General features: G+C 35.8%; 1 protein-coding gene across 4 annotated transcripts in view; it reads right to left on the minus strand.

Annotated features, from left to right (window-relative positions):
- FER (FER tyrosine kinase) overlaps positions 1-23,446 on the minus strand; it is a 151,599-nt gene that overhangs the window by 119,307 nt on the left and 8,846 nt on the right. For 3 of the 4 annotated variants that reach the window (XM_058826024.1, XM_058826022.1, XM_058826025.1), the window contains exons 2-5: positions 19,871-19,981; positions 14,944-15,202; positions 11,116-11,289; positions 7,611-7,710 (exon numbers count right to left, since the gene is read on the minus strand). In XM_058826024.1, coding sequence (XP_058682007.1) covers positions 7,611-7,710; positions 11,116-11,289; positions 14,944-15,150 — 481 coding nt within the window. In that variant the 5' untranslated portion in view covers positions 15,151-15,202; positions 19,871-19,981. Of the gene's footprint in view, positions 1-7,610; positions 7,711-11,115; positions 11,290-14,943; positions 15,203-18,384; positions 18,432-19,870; positions 19,982-23,446 lie in introns of all 4 variants that reach the window. The other variant, XM_058826023.1, reaches the window with a different exon arrangement.

A 23,446-nucleotide genomic window follows, 5' to 3' on the forward strand; every position in this document is an offset into this window, starting at 1 on the left:
ATAGAAGGGAGTATCAGAGCTTTTGCCTTTTTTTTTTTTTTTTTCCCCCCCCAGGAAGCAACAGTCCTCCCCTGAGGAAGTATGCCAATCTTGAGTATATAATAATTTTAAAGACAGAAGAAACTTTTCTTTTTTAGTTTGATTTAGAAACCTGTAGTTTTGTAAATACCAGCACTAAACTATAAAGCTGTCAATGCATATAGCGATCTACAACACATTTACCATTGTTTATGACTGCAGTTTTTCAGTTATTTTCTAGAACTGCTTTCATCTTTCCATTTACACATTTTTTCAGCATTTTCAACAACAGAGAAAATTTCTGAGTATTTTGTTGTCTTTGAAGTTGTTTGTCAATAACAAAACTCCAATATAGTCACTTCCTTATTTATTTCAACTTTGGAGATACACATTTTCACAGAGCATTACTTAACTGCACCTGGAAAAGAACACTCCATTACATTATTTGCTTACATTATGGTACTGAACACGCTGAACACATTCTTTACACTCATGAATGAGATCGTCATAGCTTTCAAATAGCTCTTTTTCTACCAACACATTTTTTTGAAACAATAAAGAATTTTTACATTAGAGAATCATAAAACTTGACTCAGCTGCTCCACAGATTGAAACTGAAGCAAATACTAGTGGGACTGCAACATGGTCTTTATCTCAAATGAATTATAGTAAGGACTAAGCACTTAAATTACAGCAAATAATTTGAAAGCCTAAATATGATGGAAAAAAAGGACTACTTTTATACCTCAAACCAATGTAATTATGTATATTAATGTTAATTGATTCCCAATACTGAAGAGTACATTGCTGACTTAGAGTGAGTTCCTGAGAAATAAATCATTGCACCCTGCCCTTGGAGGCAAGCTTCTAACTTCTCCGGTTCTGTTTCCTCATAATTTGTTCAATTTCTCAAGTTTTCATTGTGCAATAAGAAAGACACAGGTTGTATAACTTGCTCTGTAAGTGATTACTCTATATTATCTGTTTAACTGATTTCAGGACCTTCCAGACCCAAATTATCTCCTTAAATTCCATATTTCATACTGTAATGCTAGAGACATCTAAATACCCTAGCTGATTATGAAAATTACTTCCTCTATGATAGCTCCTATCGATCCCAAAAAAACCGCCAGTGACATGACTTTTGAAGCATTTGGACTCCCATACTGAGCCAAACTTCACTTCCCTAGGGCTAGGCTAGGCTAGAAGATTCCAGTTGGAAGGGACCTACAAGAATCATGAAGTTAAACTGATTAATTCTGGGCTAGCAAAAAAGCTAAAGTATGTTTTGGAGGGCATTGGCCAAATGCCAGCTAAACACTGAAATACTCGGGGCATCAACCACCTCTCTGGGAGGCCTGTTCTAGTGTTCAAACACTCTCTCAATAAAGAAATGTCTCCTAATGTCAAGTCTGAACATCCTCTGGCACAGCTGTGAGCCCTTCCCATGTGTCCTGTCACCAGGTGCCAGGGAGAAGAGATCAGCATGTTCCTCTCCAATTCCCCTCCCCAGGAAGCTGCAGGGAGCAGTGAGGTCACCCCTCAGCCTCCTTTTCTCCAAACTGGACAAACCCAGACTCCTCACCTGCCCCTCACAGGACAGCCCTTCCAGCCCTTCCACCAACTCTGCTGCCCTCCTCAGAGTGCATCCCAGTGTCCTCCTAAAGTGTGAGGCCCAGAACTGCTCTCAGTGCTTCAGGCAAGGCCTCATCAACACTAAATGCAGAAGATGATCCCTCTGTTGACTGCCTGTTTGTGCCGTGTTTGATGTACCCTAGAATGACACTTGTCACCCTGCTGACAGATGTGGAGCCTGTTGTTCACCAGCACCCCAGGTCCCTCTCTGCAGGGCTACTCCACTCTCAATTTAGACTTTTAAATATTCCTATCTACAAACCAATTTTTACGCAAACTGCTGCCACTAAACCAGAATAGCTTTGACTGTTAGTTCTGTCTCTGGAAGCACACTCAGAAATTTAGTGAGTGACCAGCCTTACCATCACTCTGCAAATCAAGAGATGCAAGCACAATGGTCTCAACACAGGTTTTACAAGTACAAAATCACAAAGACAGAAAGAAAGGAACAAGATAGGATCTTCATGTTCAATCTCAAAGGTCTCTTCCCCTTTATGTCTTGCAATATTGTTACATGAATGTGCTTCTTAAACAAATAAAATCACCTACTCCATCTCTATTCAACCAGTTTCCGAGAAGAAGTTTCTCCCAAATATTACTTAACAAACTAATGACTGCAAACAACAAATAGTCTTCTAATGGGAAGAAAAAAACCCCAAAACTATTTGCGTATATTTAAAGAGTTCAAATTGATAGAATACCACACCTAAAGTTCTGAGTTAAGAATTAGTTCACTGAAGCTATTGGCCTAATCTTAAGTAACATACCACAAACAGAACAAAAATGAATGTTCTATCTTTTGAACTGTTGTCAGATATTGTCAGGGTGAGCTATTAAGCACCTCTAGCCAATTCTCTGTCCTGTGCCTGCTGGCCTGTGAGGAGAGCACATCCTAGGGCTGTTTGTCTGTGTTAAGAAGAAATAGGATATCCAAGCTGGTCCCACACTCCACACGAAGTCACCTTGATCTCTTTGCACTCCTTGGCGTTTCTAGCTCTAGAAACTTTATTTTACACAGAAGAAACAACAAACCCTTCCAAGCAAAAGCACTGGTAGTACATATCTGTTGAAACACTTCCAGTAGAGCATTAATTTTAAATCTATGCAGCCTGCTGACCTCTGTAAGACAGACCAGTTCAGCCAGTGTTACTTGTCTTGTCTTAACAATATGAGAGTTTCAGTCAAAATTAAGCTTAAAAAGCATCCTACTATGAGTTTCCTTCAATGCAGCAACAACTACAGGCAACACATGCCACTAGGAAATGTAGTTGTACAATAACAATTTTAAAGGCATCTCAGAATGAATGCACCAGCCACCTAATGAGTATTTCTGACCAACTGGCTATTACAAATAATAGTAGGACAATAATTTGATTTAATGAAAGCTTAACACCTTCCTTATTTATCATAGATGTGAGCTTATGCTGCTGTAAAACTTCTGTATGTACCACAGAAGTCACATCAATTCTGAAGTATTAAATCACCTGAGTTTCAGGGAAAACATTTTTTTAGCAGGAGCAATGTGGTATAATGTGGTAGGTGTACACTTTATATTCCTAGGTTCCTCTAAATCACAATGTTGTCAGTGGACACAAGCCTAGAGAAAACTGGTGCAATATTTTTTATGCTGCTGCATAAAATGAAATTATGATATGAAATACTTAGAAATACAGATATGAAATACAATGTATTTTTCCTTTAGTACTTATTTCAGATCCACTATGTTACATAAGAGCACTTCAACATGTTTTCCATATTGAATTAGGAATGAACTAGGAATAAGATTACAGTAAACACCTGTTATTAATGTATTTACACAAAAACTGTAAGTTTTTTTAAAGAGTATATTGTATTAAAATTCAGTATGAACCTCCCAAAGCTACACTGGCTCTGTTCCAACTTGCAGTGTTTACTGATATATGAGCAACTATTTCACACTTCAACATCTAACACCAAAACTAGCTACAAAAGCAGATGCTAAATTTTATTAATGCATTTCAACCTTTTATAAAACCTGTAATGAACTGTGTAACTTATTGTTTCATATAATCATTATTTCATTATTTATATAGCAGGAAGTAATGCTTCATCAAAAAACTCAAGGATGAAAATATTTGAAACCTCTGCCCCCACACACTGAACTACACTTAATAGAGATGCACAGACCTGCAGAAACAAAAGTAATTGTGCAAACAGCAAACTTAAGTGGAAGCAGTTACTGGTCTAACCAAATGAGATTCAAAATGTAACAGAAATATCACACTTGATACTTACAGTTGTCCTACAGCCTCCATTTTGTATTCTTAATACATTATTCATTAAATTATTTCAGAAGATTTGTGAGTTTTTTACTGAAACCATGTTTTTTCCATCTGGCACAAATATTGGCTTGATGTGTTTTTCTACAGCAGCAACATCAACATGCCACATTCTAATCACCTTGTTACTCAGCATCACTGATTAGCATAGCCCTGTAAACTCAGACTGGTGTACACTCCGAGACTGTTACTTTGGACTGCTATTTTAAGATGTTTGCCTTGTTTTTTTCTCAGTATCACACATCCAGAGCATTTCACATGTGTGTCCATTCCACTATTAAAAAAATAATATAATAAGCTTTTGCCTTTTATTTTATTGCATGTCCTGTGACTCCAATGTCCCAGTTCTGCAAAGGAACATGCTCTGCATTCCCAGTACACATACTTTGTGGAGTGTTTTAACAAAGCTTTTTAATCCAGAAGAGACTGTTGTATCCAATCTGTCCAGAGACCCAAAAACCAAAGCATGCCTCATAAAAGAGACACTGGACTAGTTCAGCTTGCTGACTTTATCTTCTCTCAGCCTATTATCTCTTACCATACATTAAAGATTATAAGAATGAATGAGTGGGAAGAAAAGGGCAGAGAACTATCATGCAAATAACTAACATCAACCAGACTGCCTGACATCTGGAGCCTTCATGCCCAAAAAAACCCAACCAGACTGCATTTGTGATTCCCATGGTAATCACTGGTTCAGAAAGAAGCAGCTATGCATGACTTTCTGGGGTAAAGGCTAGATAGTCATTTCTGATTGAGCCATCAGGCTCACCAGAACTGGTGTCACCACTGTCACCAGACACTGGTGGCCATAACAAGGCAGAGTGCAACCCAGCCCAAGGTGGATGTGGCAGCCAAGGCTCAGTGGTGCTCCCTCTGCAACGCAACTGTCCCACTCCACTGCTCCCCTTGGTGCACAATCAGAAGCAGTGCTAGCAGAGGATTCCCCAGAAAGGCTTCTGGGACACAATCTCAGACACTTTCACCTTCCTCCAGATCTGGACAGCACAAAGTCTTCCACAGTGAAGCTCCTGCATTCCTTCAGAAACCAGTTCCCTTTTCCCCACTAAAAAACTAACCAAAAATTCCTAGCACGTGCTTCACCCATTGCCCAAACACTAACAAAACCTGTAACTAAGCAGTATGATTATTCAGTCCTTAACACTTACTATTTTTTTCCAACAGTCCTCCTAGTATTTTCACCAAAAAATGAAAGCACCTGTAACCCTGCATTAGGGTGTCATTGACTCAAAGTGACTGCCCACTTTGCTGGAACAAAGTAGCACACACAGAAATTCAAGTTCACTGGAGAATACTTCCTGATTCCAGAAAATCAAAACATCACTTTCTACTGTACAAACGTTGCCAGCTTTTACCCTTATCAGTTAATATCCTCTACCATATGTGTTTGGCCCAGAGCTTAATATCACTTTTAGTAACTCAGCCAGAAAACTGGGGAGCAATTCTCTTCACAAGCTGAAGAACCAGTTGTACCTCTTTCACTAGCAGCTCTAACAAACCTACTCTCTCATCAGAAAGTGGCTTTGCTATTCCAAAACAAAGCAGAAAAAGTCACTACATTTCAAAATCACTACTCGTGCAAAAGAGAGACATTTGTCAGACACTACTTCGTGTGATTTTCATTTCTTTCCTGGGCACCAGCAGGTGCCGCACAAATTTACATGTAACCCCTAGGAAAATGTTAAAATTGTATGTCCGAAGGAGAAGTTGTCCCTTTTGGCTCCAGAGAGGCAAGGCCAGTCACTGTCTTACAGACTTGACTGCCAGAGGAGCAGACTCTGTTTAAAACAATATTTTACATAAATGAAGCTGGATGGGCTATTTTAACACATTACTTGCAAGAGCTGGTGTCAAAAGATTTTCATTTTTTTGTTTAACAAAATGGCCTTCAGCTTATTTTCAATACTTGGTTATGTCCTCTCACTGTTCTGGTAAGCAGTGTTTCTTCTCTTTTTTCAATAATTCTTGAAATCCTGAAAAACTGAACCAGTTTGTACATTAACAAAAGTAATACACCTTAATAGCACATAATCTGAATAAGCTTAGCTTACTGAATAAAGAATACCCTGGAATAATGAAGCATTGTAATTTTAAGACTTCCCTAAATTTCCACTTCACCAGTGAACCAGTTTGACAACTGGTCCAGAAAAAAATAAAGCTCAGAAATACCAAGACTTAAAAAAATATCAAGCAGCTCAGCTGACCTGCAGCTGATAAACTGTACCAGCTCATCAACTGTACAAGCATTTGTAAACAGGAACAGGGCCTGGGATGCAGCAGGAGAGAAGCAATTCTGCAACTTTTGGGAGAAAAACATTTTATGGGTATCAATGTTTGTCAAAACAGACTTACAGTAAGATTTTAGCAGAAATGAAATTAGGTATGAATTATAGTAAGGCAAACATTAGAAAAAAGCCTGAAGGAGAAGATCAAACCACAGGACAAAAGTGTCTTAAAAACAATTTATGTTTGCTGTCTGTCTGAAGAAACATTAATTCAGTTAATCAAAACCATATCAAAACATCACAGCTGCTGACAGCCAAAACACTTCTTTATTCCAATGGGAAAGTTTGATGCTTCAGGAATAGAGAATGAGCAGATTGGTAACAGGAAGAGAGGATAAACCAGCCTAAAAATAACATATTAAGACCTGAACATCCTATTATATTTTCCATGATACATATTACATATTTCAATGTTAAGTAGTTACTTGAGAATAAACCAAGTAATCAAGTTAAGTTACACGGAACTGGGTGAAATTAACATCAAAGTATGCATTTTCATTTTTAAGCGTTTATGAAGTTCCGTAAAAGAAAAAGATCAGTAAAAGTTCAACAGTGCTAAGCATAACTTCTTATCCACCGGGGTTCTGTCCACATTTGAGACAAATCTGGAAAGAAACAATCTCTCCTCACTGAAATCTACTATTATGATACTACAACAGAACCAAGAATACTGTCATTTAGACAGTCATACAAAACCTTAAAGATGGATCTTGGAATTACACTTACATACTGCCATTCAGTCTATTTTCACTAAAGGAAGAAAAAAAAAAACTTAGAAAGATATGTATGAACAAGATATTTCAATACATAATAAAACAAAGGCTCTCTTTTATCTCATCATTCAAGCACAATTCAAAAGGAATTCAAATCCATGTGGATTGAACACATCATTCCCTAAAAAAAAAATCTCGGTGGGCAAATGACTTATTTTCTTCTTTTAGATGAGGTTGACAAAGGTTTGATGTGCTACGCTGACAAGAACTGATGCTGACGCCACTGTAGCAACAATAGTAATTCACAGGCAAGGAGGCTGCAGCTACAATGCAGCTGAGAACAGAGTCCACCTGAGCAATTTTAGATTTCAAAAACATCCACTGAAGGAATAATACAAGAACTTAAAATAATCACCATTTACATTTTATGAATTTTTAAAAGATTATACCCAGCATACATGATGACAATCAGCCTGGCTTACTAAAGACACTAAATAAGCTTTTATGTTGTAATTAAGTAGCTCAAAAAAAAAATCAACAAAATTACCTTGTTTCATTGCAAGAGTTTTATCAAGTTTGAAAAAGGCAATAACAAATACACAAAATCAAGTCAATCATACCTTTAGCTACAGCTTCTTTATACTTTTCTTTGGCAGAATTTACTTCTTTTATTAGTTGCCTGTAGCTAGATTTAAGTTTCTCTAGTTCTGTCTTTGTGACCTTTAAGAAAAGAGAAATTTAAAAAGCTTTAAAAATACTTATTCTCAACACATTTAAAAAATATAGTATTAGTAAAACAGAATTAACAGAATTTATTATCCAAATTAAGGATGCTACGCTTTCCACTGGCTTGAGAAAATCTTAATAGGATATTACATGGTGCAATTACACAGTGCAAATTACATGTTACAAATTACATGGTGCAAAATCAAAAATGCATGGAATTAAATAAGATGCCTAAGACACAAATCCCCATTCACATCAATGTAATTAAAAATATATTTAGAAAATCCAGCTGATCATCAACAATATTCCATTTCAATTACAGTGCAAAAAAAACATCAAAAAGATGCTTAACAAATCATACTGGCTTAAAATTTCCTATGCATAGGAAGGAATTCCTTTAGAACCTAAAAAAAAGCAGAATTTTTAGACATTATTCTTCATACAGATGACTAAGGAACAGCAACTTGGCATTAAATAATCTATCAATTGTAATATTTAAACCCTTAAAAAGGAAAACCAAACCAACGACCAAAAAAAACCCAAACAAAAACCCAACCAGAGAACCAACAAATCAAATAAAATCCTCTACCATGAAACAGAGCACTGAACATAACATTTTTGGTCACAAAATTAAGTTTTCTCTTCTACCCCCAGCATTCATTCAGTGTATGACAAAAACTAGCGCACTGTTCAGAAATAATCCCAAATCATTAATTCGCGAAAGAAAGCCAGTAACAAACCAGCCATCAGAATACTAAAAAAAAGCTAGCATATATTGTAAAGAAAAACAAAAAATTCTGACCAAAGAAAAGAAAAAAAAAAAATCCAACAGAAAAATAAACTTCCATTGGAAAATCATGGAAGAGAAATTATTAACTAATTTTAACAGAAATACTTCTCTCAGTGAATGTGCAGAAAAAGAAGTTCATTCTACTGAAAAACTGTTCCTCTTGCAGCTGGCAGGAAGAAGGCTGAAGATCACAATTTTCCCTTTTTTTCATGAGGCAAGGCCCAGATAACACTACTTGCACCTCCCAGAACATCTGAAAACTTAATTAAATTCCTTAAAGATCCAACAAAGCGCTGTCTACAACTTCTGGTTTTGGGCCAACTGTGCAAAATTTAATTTGAAGGCAGAACCTTCGTTCCCCACCAATCACATATACTCATCTCATTTCTACCCTCTGTAAATTATACACAACTGCCGTTTATACACCAATAGAGGCAATAGGGGAGAAATAACTTTACGACAAATTCGAATTATAATGACATTACGACAAATGAGAAAAAGATGAAATTAAGAAGTAGTGATTACAACTAAGACCTAAATAACACAAACAGTTTCTTTTATAGAAAACTGAAAAATAAAATAGGGAACTAGCATTATGAAACCTTTATAATAATTGCATTATGGTAATTAGGTTGCATTTTTCCAACAGATAAAACCAACACCAAGACCATGTCTGTTCCCATAGAACACTTAAGGAACTAAGATGGGAAAGGATTACTTTCAACTCAGTTTTAATTTCAAAAGGTCTTACCCACCTAATTAGCATAGTACTCTACTTTCTTCCCCTCAAATTTAATGAAGAAAGAAAATTGAATAATTTTAAGTTGTTGAATAACATCTTAATGGAAACTGGAATAAATCTACAAGATACAAGTCCTATTACATTTGTGTAAAAGCCATATTATTTACAGTCCTTAAAAATCTTCCCCGTAATATTCTTCACTGTAGAGATGTCTAGAATAAGAAAAGATGACATGCATTTCACCTAGACACATTTTTATGCCAGCTTATCCTAAAAGCAAGAGCTGCACAGACACTGATGTCCACTGATGTTATTTGCATACTATAGGATGCAAATAGGATATAATCGACACTTTACCTCTATGCGTAACAAAAGCAGAAATAAGACCACAGAACATGAGAAGTATTTTGAATTTTGGGGAAACACTCTGAAAGTGCTCCAGGTACACAAAACCTTGAACATCAGCTAACAATAGAAGAACACTAGTCAAATACCTCTTTGCAAAATCAGGAAGGGGAAAAAAGGAAAACAAACCCAAAAAACCTGAAACCAAAGAACAATGCAAGCCTAATCAGCAGGATACAAAATACTTTCATGGCTATGCAGCCCATAATTAAATAAAGTCAATATGGTTTATAATAATCATTTGGCGAGTGCTCAGTATGCATTACAGTTTTTTGGAAAAGTCTTATAAAATAAGACATTTTTATTAGAGGTTTTAGCAGAGTTTGGCCTAATAACAGAAAACAAAACATTGCATAGTCTCTTTGCAAAGTATACCTGAGCTTCCAGCAGTCTTACTCATTTCAGCCTCTCTTTCTTATCTTTTTCTGAAATTCTTTATAACTTCTATTATTTCTAACACATGCTACCAGTTTCTCCTCTTCTTCCGTTCTGACTTTTTTGAGACACCGATTCATAAGTAGCAGCAAGTGATAAGTTGGCTTGAAATTTTATCAGATAATGACAGCCTACTGACCATGCATCAAAAAATATGTCTCCCTAGTCCCTGCTTGGCGAAGACTGCAAGATTCTAGCATATTATGGAAGCAATCTTGTAAGAGTCAACATATTTAACTTAAAATAGTTTAAACACAAAATAGCTCTAAGTTCTTCTTGTAACTGGCCCAAGAATCTTTTACTCATCAATCTGTGACAGTGTTACTGCTTTACTCAGCTGTTACATTTTAATTATTCTACTTCAAATACCAAATTCTCTGTTGGAAGAAAGAGGAAACAGTGCTTCTCCTTCCCTCAGCAGACCTTTCAGACGACCACTCTGATTTTTGATATCTGTAGCTAAATTGCCCCAGATCATCTGAATGAAACTGATTTCTGTCAACTTTACTGACAAGACATAGCACTTTGAACACAAGCAAGACAACAGATATGGTATGGAAAACACTCTGAAGAGTTTCACCTGCAGTCTTAATGTTTGGTTTACACCTGCTTTATATTTTAAAATAGGGACTAGAACTCTGTCCCCATCCAAAAGAGTCTGGACTGTGAAGTGCACTCATTAACAAAAGTTTACAGTGCCCTGGTCCCATGAATGTCTAGAGTGGAATTAAAACAGGAAAAGAGACAGAATAGAGAAGTGTCACACAAGAATTATCCTCTACTAGAAGAGTATTTCCAGTGCTATCTGTCCACATAAATTCATGTGGGAGAAACTTCTCCATCTTTGCCTTGTCAGCTAGAAGGAAAGAAAACCTGTAGAAAATTATTAAGATTTAAACTAAGCATTCTACATATCACCCACTACACTTTTACCATGAACAAAACCAAAAAAAAATCTACTCTTAAGTTAATATTTTTAAGCATAGAGAATTATAATCAATTTATCAAGCACATAGGAATAAAATACCTTGTACATCTCTGCTTCAATTTGTTGATGAACACCTACAAAACTCTTCTTAACTTGCTGCTTATCTTTGATCATCATTGTAAGCCTATGCAAGGGCCCAGAATTAAGATCCTCTGCATGTGTCTTCATTATTTTGCTCAGCTGTTCTGTCTGTTGTACCACGAGCAACCAAGACTGTAAAAAAGTCAGTACAAAAAGCACTTATTTATTTCAGCTTACAAATAACCAAACAATGAATAAGAATTGGAAGAAGAATCATTGCTTAAAAAAATTCAGCAAAAGAACTAATTTTAAGCTTACCCAAATGCATTTGAGATCTTCCTGAAACAGCAAAATCATGCCTCAATCTTACTCATAAAATCATAAAAAAGCAAAAGAGACAAAAATACAACACTGAATGTTCACCCTTCAGCATTGTCCAGGATTTCTGAACACCAAAGAATGCATTGCAGCCTTATTTTTTTTTTAAATATATCCCCAACACCCCTAAGAACCAAGTTCCTGTATCTTTTGTCCTCCAGTTCCCCCCCACAGTTGCTCTGCCCAAGCTGACTTCTACCTTTGTCTGAATACCTGACAGTAATATGCATTTGAAGGGTGGTGGTTAAAGAGGACACTACGACATCAGCTGCTTCACACAGCAGCATCAGTCAGGCCACCAGTACCAAAGCACAAACAGACACAACACTCATCTGTCACTGTAACCCTCCATCCTTCTGTACCCTTGCTTTAATGGCTTTCCTTGGACATCTGTCAGTTTTCAGGACAGCTTAATGTGATGTGTGTGTCTTTGAATACAGATACACATCTACAGATATCACAGACACAAATGTGAAATTAAACTTCAGTTCAAATAAAAGCCTTGGTTACCCTCAAGATTGCTGTCACATATTGTATCCCTTAAAGATAACTCTCTGACAGTGAAGGCTGTGCTATAGCTAGGATTTCAGTGTCTGCATGCCACAGAATTACAAGGTTTTGAAGGCAGCTATCATACAAATTTTATTGGCATTTATCTTACTCTTACTAAAACAGTAATCAGACTGAGATAAGAACTTTAGAAAATTAATTTGTTAGCTTTATATCCTGTATACAAACATAGATACCTAATATTTCTATCTCTATATGACAATGTTGCAACAGAAACTGGATTCTAGAGAACAAAACAAAAGACAGTTGACTCCCCAGTATAGTGGACTACCTTTAACATTTCCTCCAGATTGTAAATATCCCACAGACTGGCACAGAGTTATCTAGATTGCTTAAAGTGCAGTGTTATAAAACGTCAAGGCTCAAAGCTTCCCTGCTATGGCTGGAGACTATTTCAGCATGCAAAGCTGCATAGGATAAAACAGGATTGAACACCTGCATGAGAAGAGTGGGCAGAAGAGTTTTGTTTGCTTTGTGGTTATGGAAGAGTTCATAAAAGTGCTCTCAGAGTCATCCATTTCCCATAAGGTTGATTCATTAATGATGATACAACTACTGTTTTAATCCTGAAAAATCACACCAAAAGTATTTTTCAACAGTACAGGAATTATAAGGAAATGCTTAGTTTATAATTCCCCAAATGAGCTTAAATAAGCCAGAAACATAGCAATTACTTCCCTTTCTATTAAATAAATCATTTGCATAGTTCCCTGTTCCTCATATCACTCTTTCCATCAGGAAAGGATAAAAGCGATGTTTCCACAGGGAAATGGCAGTAAAGCAGGATTTCTGTGCTTTGTATGATTGTATTTTATTATTTTAAATTAGGAGAAGGTAAAGTAAAAATGCCTCAATAACAGAGATTTATATGGAACAAAAGAGCTGGGTGGGAACAGCAGAAAAGGTAAAGCATTTCCTTCCACAAAAAAATTATCACAATCCAACAACTGCAGTAAGATACATTATTGTTTGGTTTAACACTGTTTTTCAGACATATACACACACAACAGAACAGTCTTAAAAACATGTATTTTCTAGCATTACCAGTTGTTCCAGTTTGTTGTCTCCACATGAAAAAAACAGAAGACAGATTTTTCCAAACACCATTTCTCTCTAAGTACTCACTCCTACTGTACACTTAGAGAACAAAACAAAATAACCACAACAACAAAATCAAACAAACAAAACCCATGAAAAATTAAACAGCCTGCTATTGGGTCTGAATGCCACAAAATGCCAATACCACAATACCAAACATAGGTATTTTACATCTTAGAAGATGTAAGAAACTAGACTCATGACCCATAATATTTGTATAATTCTTTGGTTCTGTAAAATGCCAGGAAGAGAGAAAAAATCACCACAAGGGAGTAAAATAAATTAGAATAAGATTAGTAAATTAATCAATAATTCGGGCTTTTTAACTGCCACAACCAGTAAGATAATGTGTCACTACATAACTTCAAAATCTAAGGTGTCAGTGAAATTTTAAGGCAAGCTGAAACAAAAGATCTGCCAGACTATATGAATATTTTTGCTGTTATATAAAAATGTAGAAATCAGAGATGAAACTTAGTGAAAAATTACACCTCCTTAAGAGAAAAAAAAAAGGGAATGAAAATGATGCTGAAGGACAACTTGAGTGCCTCTGCTCAAAACAAAATTTAAAATATGACATGCATGCCTCTCTTCAAGCCAAAAAGAATGTGGCTTAAGTCAGATCTCCAGATTTTTTAATTTATGTGCTCACAAAAAGTGCTCATGTTAGTAACACAAACTGTCCTAGACTGAGATACCTATATGAAGTTTAATGGTTATGTGTATCTCATAATGCTAAATACTCTGTGCCAATGAAAAAAAGGGCAGTAATTCAATTTACAAGGGGAGAATTATTGTGGGGGAGGGAAGCAACAACAAAACATGTTATATACAAACACTGCATGGTGCTGAAGCAGCGCAACTATAGCAGCACAGCTTTAAGGTCACACACTGCCACTTCAACTCTGTATACATCCATCCTGCTGCACAAGGAGCAGCCCTATTCCTAATGCTATGCCACAGCCACTGCCCAAGCAGCCACCCTTAAGCCCACCACATAAAAACCGCTTTGTCTAAAATTTAACCCGACCCAGAAAGGGTGCTTTCCTGCAGACAGAAAATGAGGATTCATGCCAGACTGAAGGCGCTGTTTAACCACTGCTACAGAACAAGGGCCAAGAACTGAATAAGCCATCAAAACAGGATAGTCTTCTCTTGTCAGTAGAGAATCCAGGTCCAGAATAAAGCTTTCAAACAAGTGATAAATAAAGTAAGTTTGCTTCATCATTACATTTACTTGAATTTGCTCTAAATCTGAAAACCAGTAATTGGAGAACAGACAGCCTTACCTTTTTAAAAAATCAACGCAATTATTTTAAAAAGAATACAAAATAACCTCACAATTATGAGAAACATCCTGAATTAATGTTTTGTTTTTACAACACATGCTACTGTATGAGTAACAGCTGGAATGCTAGGCTTTGCCCTCGTTTCCTGGTATTTTTCTATTTCTGTCACAAATTCTATATAACAAACAATAGTTCCTATCTTAAAAGAAAAGCTTGCTATAGCATACTTGATTTTCAAAGCAGTAAACAAAGTAGCAGCCACAACATATTTAAGTAAAATACTGAATTTCAAAAATCAATTGATTCTCATTCCATTAATTAAATTTTTAAACCAAGACTAGAGCTCAACATCTGCTTATTTCACTGAGAAACAAAAATAATCCCTTTTAAATACTTTGGCAACATTAACACTCAAGAAACTTAATGGATAGCAATCCAACTCAAACCAAAAACAAACAAAAATAAACCCAGAACCCAAGGATATTCCAAATTCAAAATACTTCAGACTTACCTTGGATACATTGCTGATATAATCCAATTGACAAGCACTCTCCTTATCTACTTGGTTACAAAGATTCTGTAAAGTGGATGCATATTCTTTATCACTTTTTACTCTCATTACCATAAATTTCTTCACTGTTTCCAGCAGCCGTAGTTCCCAGTCTTGCAGTTTTAATAAAGCATCATGAGAATACTTCAGATCACCTCCAAACCCCATTTTTTAAGGCACTATACAGCAGACAGTGGAAAATACAGGCTCTTCACCACATCTGAAAGGGGAACAATGACGAGACAACTGATGAAACAATTATCAGTAGAAAAACTTCTGGTGAGACAAAGAGCAACTATTGATGTCTAAATCCTGAAATAACCTAATCATAAGATTAACCACATATAAACTGAAAGGAGGCTCAGAGCACTGTTTTGACCACCAAACTCTGACTGGAAAAGATTTCAGCCTCAGAACCACTCTCCAGTTTCCATTTCTGCAAAAACGTCCCCTCCCTAACTTCTATCACAGTATAAAAGAAAACATAATAGCATCTAAGACGAACACTAAAGACCCTGAAGACTACATATTTAACCAAATAAGTACAGGTAACACTATCTCCAGACAAGCTGCCAATTGCACTTTTCTACTCCTGGTGACCTGAAACATTTGTTTCTCATGTTTACTGTTCTAAGGGCACAGAAAAATCCAAATAAAACACCAGCTCTCAGGCACTGCATCTGTGAGAAATGGGTAACTATTTAGAAGCTAGTTTGCTCCTAAACCCTGTGTTAACAGGCCATTAAACCTGCAGATTCAATGTCCCAAAACCCAGAAAATATCCCAAAGCCAGTTTCCCATCCAACTATACACTGGTCGCTGGGGTCAGAGTTCCATAGTTCACACCATTTTACCTCAGGACAGTCCAGTCTTATTGTACCAAATTGATATAAAATAAGATTGATACACAGATATGATATGCTGCCTTATGAAATCCTGTAGCAGAACCAAAGGTCAAAGACACATTGCTAGAGTTAGCTCTGAAATACCTGTATCTGATGCTGATAATGGCTACATGTGGAAGAGCTGAAACCACACAAAGTAATTCCTACACACCCTTGCACAGGTTTTGTAATGTGGGCTGAACCCTCTTTTCTGTGTACACACCAACCACCTGTTTCTATACTAATCAGTGTCAACTAGGTAAGAAAAAGTCACATGAACTGCAACCCTTATCTCTGGACTACAGTGCAGCCATAGCCTGTACACTGCCTATTCACTAATTCCTGCACTACAGCAAAGTCTTGGCTCTTTTTTAACACAGAAATACCAATTTCTTCACAGGTTTTACATACTACCACTTACATTAGCAGTGTTCTACAAACATTAACAAATTTATCTTCCTAGCATTCCTTTGAAGGAAGTAGGACTAATATTCTTATTTTACATAAAGAACTAAGACACATAAACTAATGTCAACACTGTGGCAGCTCATACCAGTATGTACACGGCTTAAAGACAGACTTTTCACACTTTTCAGAGCATTTTTAGCATGTTAGGTATTCAGAAAAAATAAATACGTTATTGACTTCAGTTACTGCACAAAATTTCTGAAGATTTTGCAAATAAAAACCTCAAGCAGCCTCTGAAATAAGCCTCATGTACTATGTGTTTGTTCTTAGAACACAAACCATGTTACATAAGAAAACAAAGATCCAATAAATAAAACTAGAACAGTGTCACATTACTATGTATCTATACAATACAGAAAAACAAGTAAAGGTTGTATGAACAACCTTAAACCTGTGAACTTTCATAAGCCCTTTAATTTGAAGCTGTATATCCTGGTCCTGATGGCTAGGAATTCAGTCATACACAACAACAGTAAATAGTTTGTGTTGGCTGTATTTATGAACTATGCCATTATTAGCAGCATTAATGAAAATACCTCCACAGTTCAAGTTCAGGAACACTCTTGCAGAACTACAAACATTTTAGTAACTTGAACCAAAGAAAAAACTCTTAAAGCCCACATTTATTAATATGACTAAAGCTGCACTCATGCATTTTCAATGCCCTTTAGATCTAGATCCACTTTTATGACTTTTCATTTTTCTCCTACCCATTTTAGCACATTACCTAACTCTCCTAGCACAATACCTGTGAGAAAAGATAGCGTCCTTGTTTTCTTACATCCAGATTTAAAAGCAATGGGAACTGAATCTCACAGTGAAATTTGGCCTTGTGTTATAAGTAATGGCTTCCCTGCTTTTACCCTAGCCTCTATTTTGTACTGGGAAGGAGTATGGCAAGGGAAGGAGGAAATATTCTCAGCATGTGATATTTCAGTCTGCTTCTAGTGACTTACATAGCAGCCACAGGATTACAAAAAAAATCAATAGAACAGAAGACCCAGCAATATCTCACTCCAGCCTGCTAAGTTGCTCTTCATAAAGCAGTAATCAGATTTTTTCCAATTCCACTATTATATGCCTGGATACATAGGCAAAAATTGTACACACACTGGACTCATGTCTTCATTTTAAATCATTCCTTTCACTGCAACAGAAGCAGTGATAAAGAAGAAGTGCTAAAATTCTGATTTGCTAGAACTAACAAGAATAAAGGCTCAGAACTAACGATTCCCAAATGAGTAAGCCAGCTGCCATGTGACTTCCATGCAAATTAATAAAATGTTCAATCCAGCCAAATTCAAGTGCTTTATTGTGGAGACAAAGAAGCGGTGAAGTATTTGAGACCCAAACCACTAAACTAAAATTTTGATAAGATAAAAACCAATTCTGTCACTTAAAACTACTTCTGACTTTTAATGGTTTTTAATACTTTTAAACAACTGAAAACAGTACTGATCACACACTCATTAATTTGAAGTCAGAACTATAAGATTTACCAAACACACAAACACACAATTTGATTTTCAAATACTCTTAAAAAACACAAGCATATTTTGAAATGCCAGTATTCAAAAAGCAGTATCTAGCACCAATATTTCATAGTATTTGACCAGTATTTGATATCATAGCACAGATGAGATGACAACTGTCCCACAAGGGTCAGACCAATACAATGGAGTATTTCAGTGACAAGGGACCTACAGCCACCACCTGGGCACAGTGATGCACTTAGATTAGCCCTGGGTCTCCAACCATGGCACCAGATGTTTATCTGGTATAGCTAGACCACTATTCATGGTGTGATCCTCCTTGAGTTTCCCCACGTGCACAGTTACTGGATTATGGAATACTAATATTCCCATACTTTTTTGCTTTACCATATAACATTAAAATACTCACACTGATAAGACAAAGATTCACAGAGATATTTTGCAATCACAGACTACTGGCAAAATTGAAAAATCAGCAAAAACAGCAAAATCTGAACCCAGAAAGGATTTAATGTGGAACTGGTACAAGATATGGCGTGTTTGAGATACAAACATACCTTCTTCTCTAATGTTCAAAAGACGAAAATACAGTGTGAGAGCTATTCTGGGGGGAAAAAAAATAAATATGGGAGAGTATTTTATCTTAATGGAAAAACCAGAGATGCCATAATATTTTAAAACAAGCTGCATGGAGAAGTGATAACAACAAACATGATATGCTAAATTTATACATAAAAAAAAAACCCTTCAGGAATTGCTTTACTCTTACTGTGAAGAGATTTCTTCTGCTTCTGGTAGATGCCCATGGGGTTTAATCTCTTTTTCCACATGTGAACAAAGCTTGCATAATTTGACATGCCAGTGAAGTTTCAAACAGAATTCAAACAGAACGTTTTGTAAAAGCAATAAAATACCAGTACCACCAAATAAGACAAATTAGTTTCAACTATTTTTTTAAATTTTGAAATATAAGATTGATATAGACATAGATACAGATGGCTAAAACAATTACTGTACATGTAAATATGTCAAAAAGTATTTGTTAACCTTAGGAGTAAAATACGTCTCAGAGTAAATCCCGGGTAAAACTGGTGCCTTCTACATGTTGCTATCAATTATATCCAAGGTTGTGACTCATGGATCTACATGCATCAACTGGAACTTGTGGTTTCACAGTACCAGTGACAAGGTAGGCAACTAGAAAACCACAAATAGCAATAAGCTTTTAGCTTGCAGTTTAACAGCAAAATTTTAAGTACTTGCAAGTAATCAATATAAGCTCTAAACTACCTTGTAGTATAAGTTTTGGAAAACATACCTGGCCCACAATTAAATTTGGAATAGGAAAGTACATCACAGATCTGGATTCTCTCACTCTTCATATACTATCTATGAATTTAGATTGCTAAATCTGCATGGGCTCCAAATCATAGAGAATACAGGAAGTCTTTCATTTTGGAAACTCTTTCTACAAACATTAAAAATATGTCAAAATCAGAAAAGAAGGAGGATTTGGATTCAGGAGACAAATCCTCAAAATCAAGGCTTCTGTACCAAACTATAAGCGTTTTTACAATAGATTATCCATTTGTTAGACAGTCCTTCTCAATTTCTCAATGTAAGGCTTATAGTAGTTATATTCCATTGAAATAATGAAATAAATCATTCTTAGCATCCATCCACACCTTAAACAAAAACTAGACAGTCAAACAGTTGAAATTTCTATTAGAGTAGGATCTATTCCTGGAACACACAAGACCACGAAACACAAAACACATGCATTACCTACCATTTGTAATACACTAATACACTAATCACGAATCACATATTCATAACATTATCTTTGTATGCATAGATATGAGGTATACAACACAACTAATAAAACCAATCCTTTTGCAAAGCTTTTGCCAACAATAAGGACCTTAAGTGGTAATACAAGTAAGTCTGATTATTTCAAAGCTGATTTGAAATACTTGTCCACTCAAAGGAAAGCAGGCAGCCAATTTTCAGGAAGGCTTTTCTGCAAAGCAAAAGCTCACATACCTTAAAAGTTTTCCTTCAGAAATGTGTTTTATACAGTTTTCCTATGTCAGCAGCTACTTCCTCTGATTTTCACCTACTGAAATATACCTTTTTTTTTCTTTTCTGGGGATTCTGCAAAAGAAAAACATAACAAACTTCTTTTTACTATCTCAGCATTTTCAAATACATTGCAAAACTCAAACTTGGGTTAAGTTGCCCTGTATTTTCAGGTTATTACCAGAAGCCAGCTGCCTTTTTTTTAAAAAAGAGATAGTTCAACTAAAAGAGTGGATTTCTCAAATGACTGCCAGTAGTAGTATGCTATCATTTCACATAATGTTGAGTGAAGACATAATTTTGCCTCTACACATGTAAGAGAAGATTTTTTTTAAGTTCTTGGAACTTTCTATGACAAGTGTATTGTAGCTGAAAAGTTAGACAATTTTATTTATTTCTGAACCTTACCCTTGGTAAAATGAAAATAGAAACCCATTAGCAAGGAAAATGAAAGCATGAAAGGACAAAGTATATTACATGAAAGACCAAGTTAGTAGTGGCATTTTCATAAAAGTGGAAGAAAAGAAATGGCAACAAGAGAAAGGAACCACTCAAGACACATAAATTCCTATTTGGCTCTAACTACCCCTAATACCTAGAAAAGTAAGAGGTCAAAAAGTCAGGATGACTAGCAGGACCAAAGTTGTAACTCTGCAATTTAGGTGAAGCAAACTGACACAGAAGGGTTTTGGCAGTTTATATTAAGAAAAGAACATATATTGAATTTAAGAAATGGTAAGGAACAAGCTTTGCACACAGCTTACAAGTGCAAGGTACACTGTATAATCTCTACATGTGGACCCATGATAAGCATTCACTCACAATCCCATGCTAGAATGTCAGACTTCAGATGAGACATTCCGTAACAGTTTAGCATGCCCTCATAGGAAAAAACACATGAAGCAAAACTGAAAGAAAGACACAGTGTGCAGGGGTGAAGAAAGCAAAACTATTTTCAAAATCTCTGTTATTTAAAACAAAGCACTGACCACAGACACATTTATAAAATCTTATGAAGGGACAATATTAGTTCACATTCAAGCAGGCATTATTTAGTATTCCTCTCTGGTTACTTAGTGACATTCGAGAAACAAAGAACTGCCTAATATAAATACAAAACTTCTATTCTCTGTGACCAAAAATAGAAAAGACTAAGTGATGTGAAGATTCAGGCACTGAAAAGAACAGCAGCTATGCAAACAGATACTAAAGGAGAAAAAAAACAATGCAGGAGATTACCACCATTACAAAATTTACCACATTTTTAAAAAACAGATATAAAATAATTTGTTCCAAAGTTGCAAAGCCCAAAGGAAGGTCTCCACTAGCAAAAAAGTACAAGCAGGAGCAAAACATTAGAGTAAATTTGGCTCTAGTCTTTCTAACACAAATGCAAACCAGGTGGAAACACCAGACTGTCACTGGACAGAAACACAATTCCTTATCCCCATTCAAATGGGACTCCTGAAAGTGGAATAAACATCACTATGAGCACCTGGGCACATTCATGTTTCAATCAGGTGTTAAGAATTGCATGAGGTAAAAATGAAGCCCTTAAAAAAAATCCATTTATCAAACAAAACAACAGATTGGAGCCACTTCAACACAAAAAAGTTCTATCTTCTGCTCCCTGAACAAAAACAACTAATACACTTACTTTCCTGTCTAAAGAACTACCCTATCACATATTTTAGAATGCAGGATTTTGTTTGTCAGTATGGAAATTAAATGCAAACCCAACTTTTTTTTAGAATTCCAGTTACTACTGACTTTTTACCAATGTGCGTTTTTTTCATCTCCATCCAGGTCATTAGTAGAACTTAAAATTAGTAATGCAAGTCCAATACAGGTCTAATTGATAGGCATACACTAGTTAGTATGTGGAAGCATAATAAAAGCTTTCCAGTGAATTGCACAGCCAGATGTCAGAGGGCAATAAAATGTCTAAAAAAACTAAATTCCCACTGATATTTCTGAGCTCAAACATAGGAGAACCTGATAGTTACAAACATCTTCCTACCTCAACGCAATAATCCACTTTCTAATGAAGATATAAAAGACAAATTTATAAGAAGATCAAGACAGAAGAACAGAAAACCCAGATGATCTGTTGTTTTCTGAAATTACTACCAAGGCAGTTAATGCCAATACCCAAATGAGATCTTCTTTAGATTTAGGATATATAAGGCATTTTCTAAAAATGAGGCATCATAGAAGAAATAAAAATATCAAATTAATAGTAAAAATTCACCAGAGTCAGATGCTATTGAGCCAAAGCATTGAAGCATCAGCTATCAAATTTCTAATGTATTAATTGTGGAAAAACTTAGGCTTAAGGTGAGCCAAGCAAAGAAGAATCAAGAGTGGAATCAAATTTTTTTCAGATGTAACAAGGCAATCAGAAGAAGCACAACAAAGTCTGACCCTGATACTGCACAAGATGGTTAAAACCATGCCTAAGAATCTGTAGACTAGAACAATTCAAATGAGGAAAAAAGAACCAATGCAGCTTTTGTAGAGCAAAATCAACTTGAAGAGTTCTGTAAAGGCTTCAAGGATCCTGTGTGAAAATGTATTGGAAGTGGGAAATTTCTGCTGGTATCTATGATAGGAAGCTACTAGAGACCATGCAGGGTAAGACTTAAGAGACAAAGTTTGACAGGGGAAAGAGCTCAGAAGCCTCACCATAATGTGTGCCAGGACTTGGGCTACTCTTCAGAATGGTCACCTGCTTATACATCACTACAGAAGCATCTGTGCTTCATACAAAATTATCATGATGAATCAAAACCAACAGATCATTACAAAACTCACAGAACCTCAGAACAATGAGCAGCAAGCACAGAAAACAGCAGATTAAGTCACATGTCAATAAATGCAAAATAATACACCAGTAGGAGTCATTTAATAACAGGACCAGAAAAAGTTGTAGTAGTCTCTGAACACACTCTTTTAAAAACATTTGTTCAGTGCTTTCGAGCAGTCAGGTTAGAAACCATACAAAATATTAAACTACTTTTTAACGAAAGGAGGGAAAACATAACATATTCTTATGCTGCTGATACATTAGTGGCATTCCTGTATGTTCAAGTTCTTCTAGCTCATGAAAAACATAAAGCACCAGAAAAGATTTATACTGATTATAAATTTTAAGTGATTAGTTTATACTGATCATAGCATGAAGCAGGTTACATATAGAGAAAAGAGAATTTTTAGCTCACAAAGCAGGCAAGAATGAGAGGTATAAGATCAAAGTATACCAAAAGAAAAAATCACTATAGCACACAGTGATATGGTATGTCAGATGCCTGAAGTGTTTTCCATTAGAACTTGAGAACATCAAACGACATTTTTTAAAAGTTGCTCTTATGTCCTTCTTTGCCCAGTAAATAATTAAATGTGATAATTCAGTGCCTAAAAATATTTCTGAGATCATGAAACAAAGAAGTACAAAGTTATTATAAAAATTAATTTAAAAAACAGATTCGTAGAACAGCACAAGTTCCATCTCAAGATGTCTAAACCGCAGAAGCAGAACAG

Source organism: Poecile atricapillus, chromosome Z (assembly GCF_030490865.1).
Source record: "Poecile atricapillus isolate bPoeAtr1 chromosome Z, bPoeAtr1.hap1, whole genome shotgun sequence".
Taxonomy (NCBI): domain Eukaryota; kingdom Metazoa; phylum Chordata; class Aves; order Passeriformes; family Paridae; genus Poecile; species Poecile atricapillus.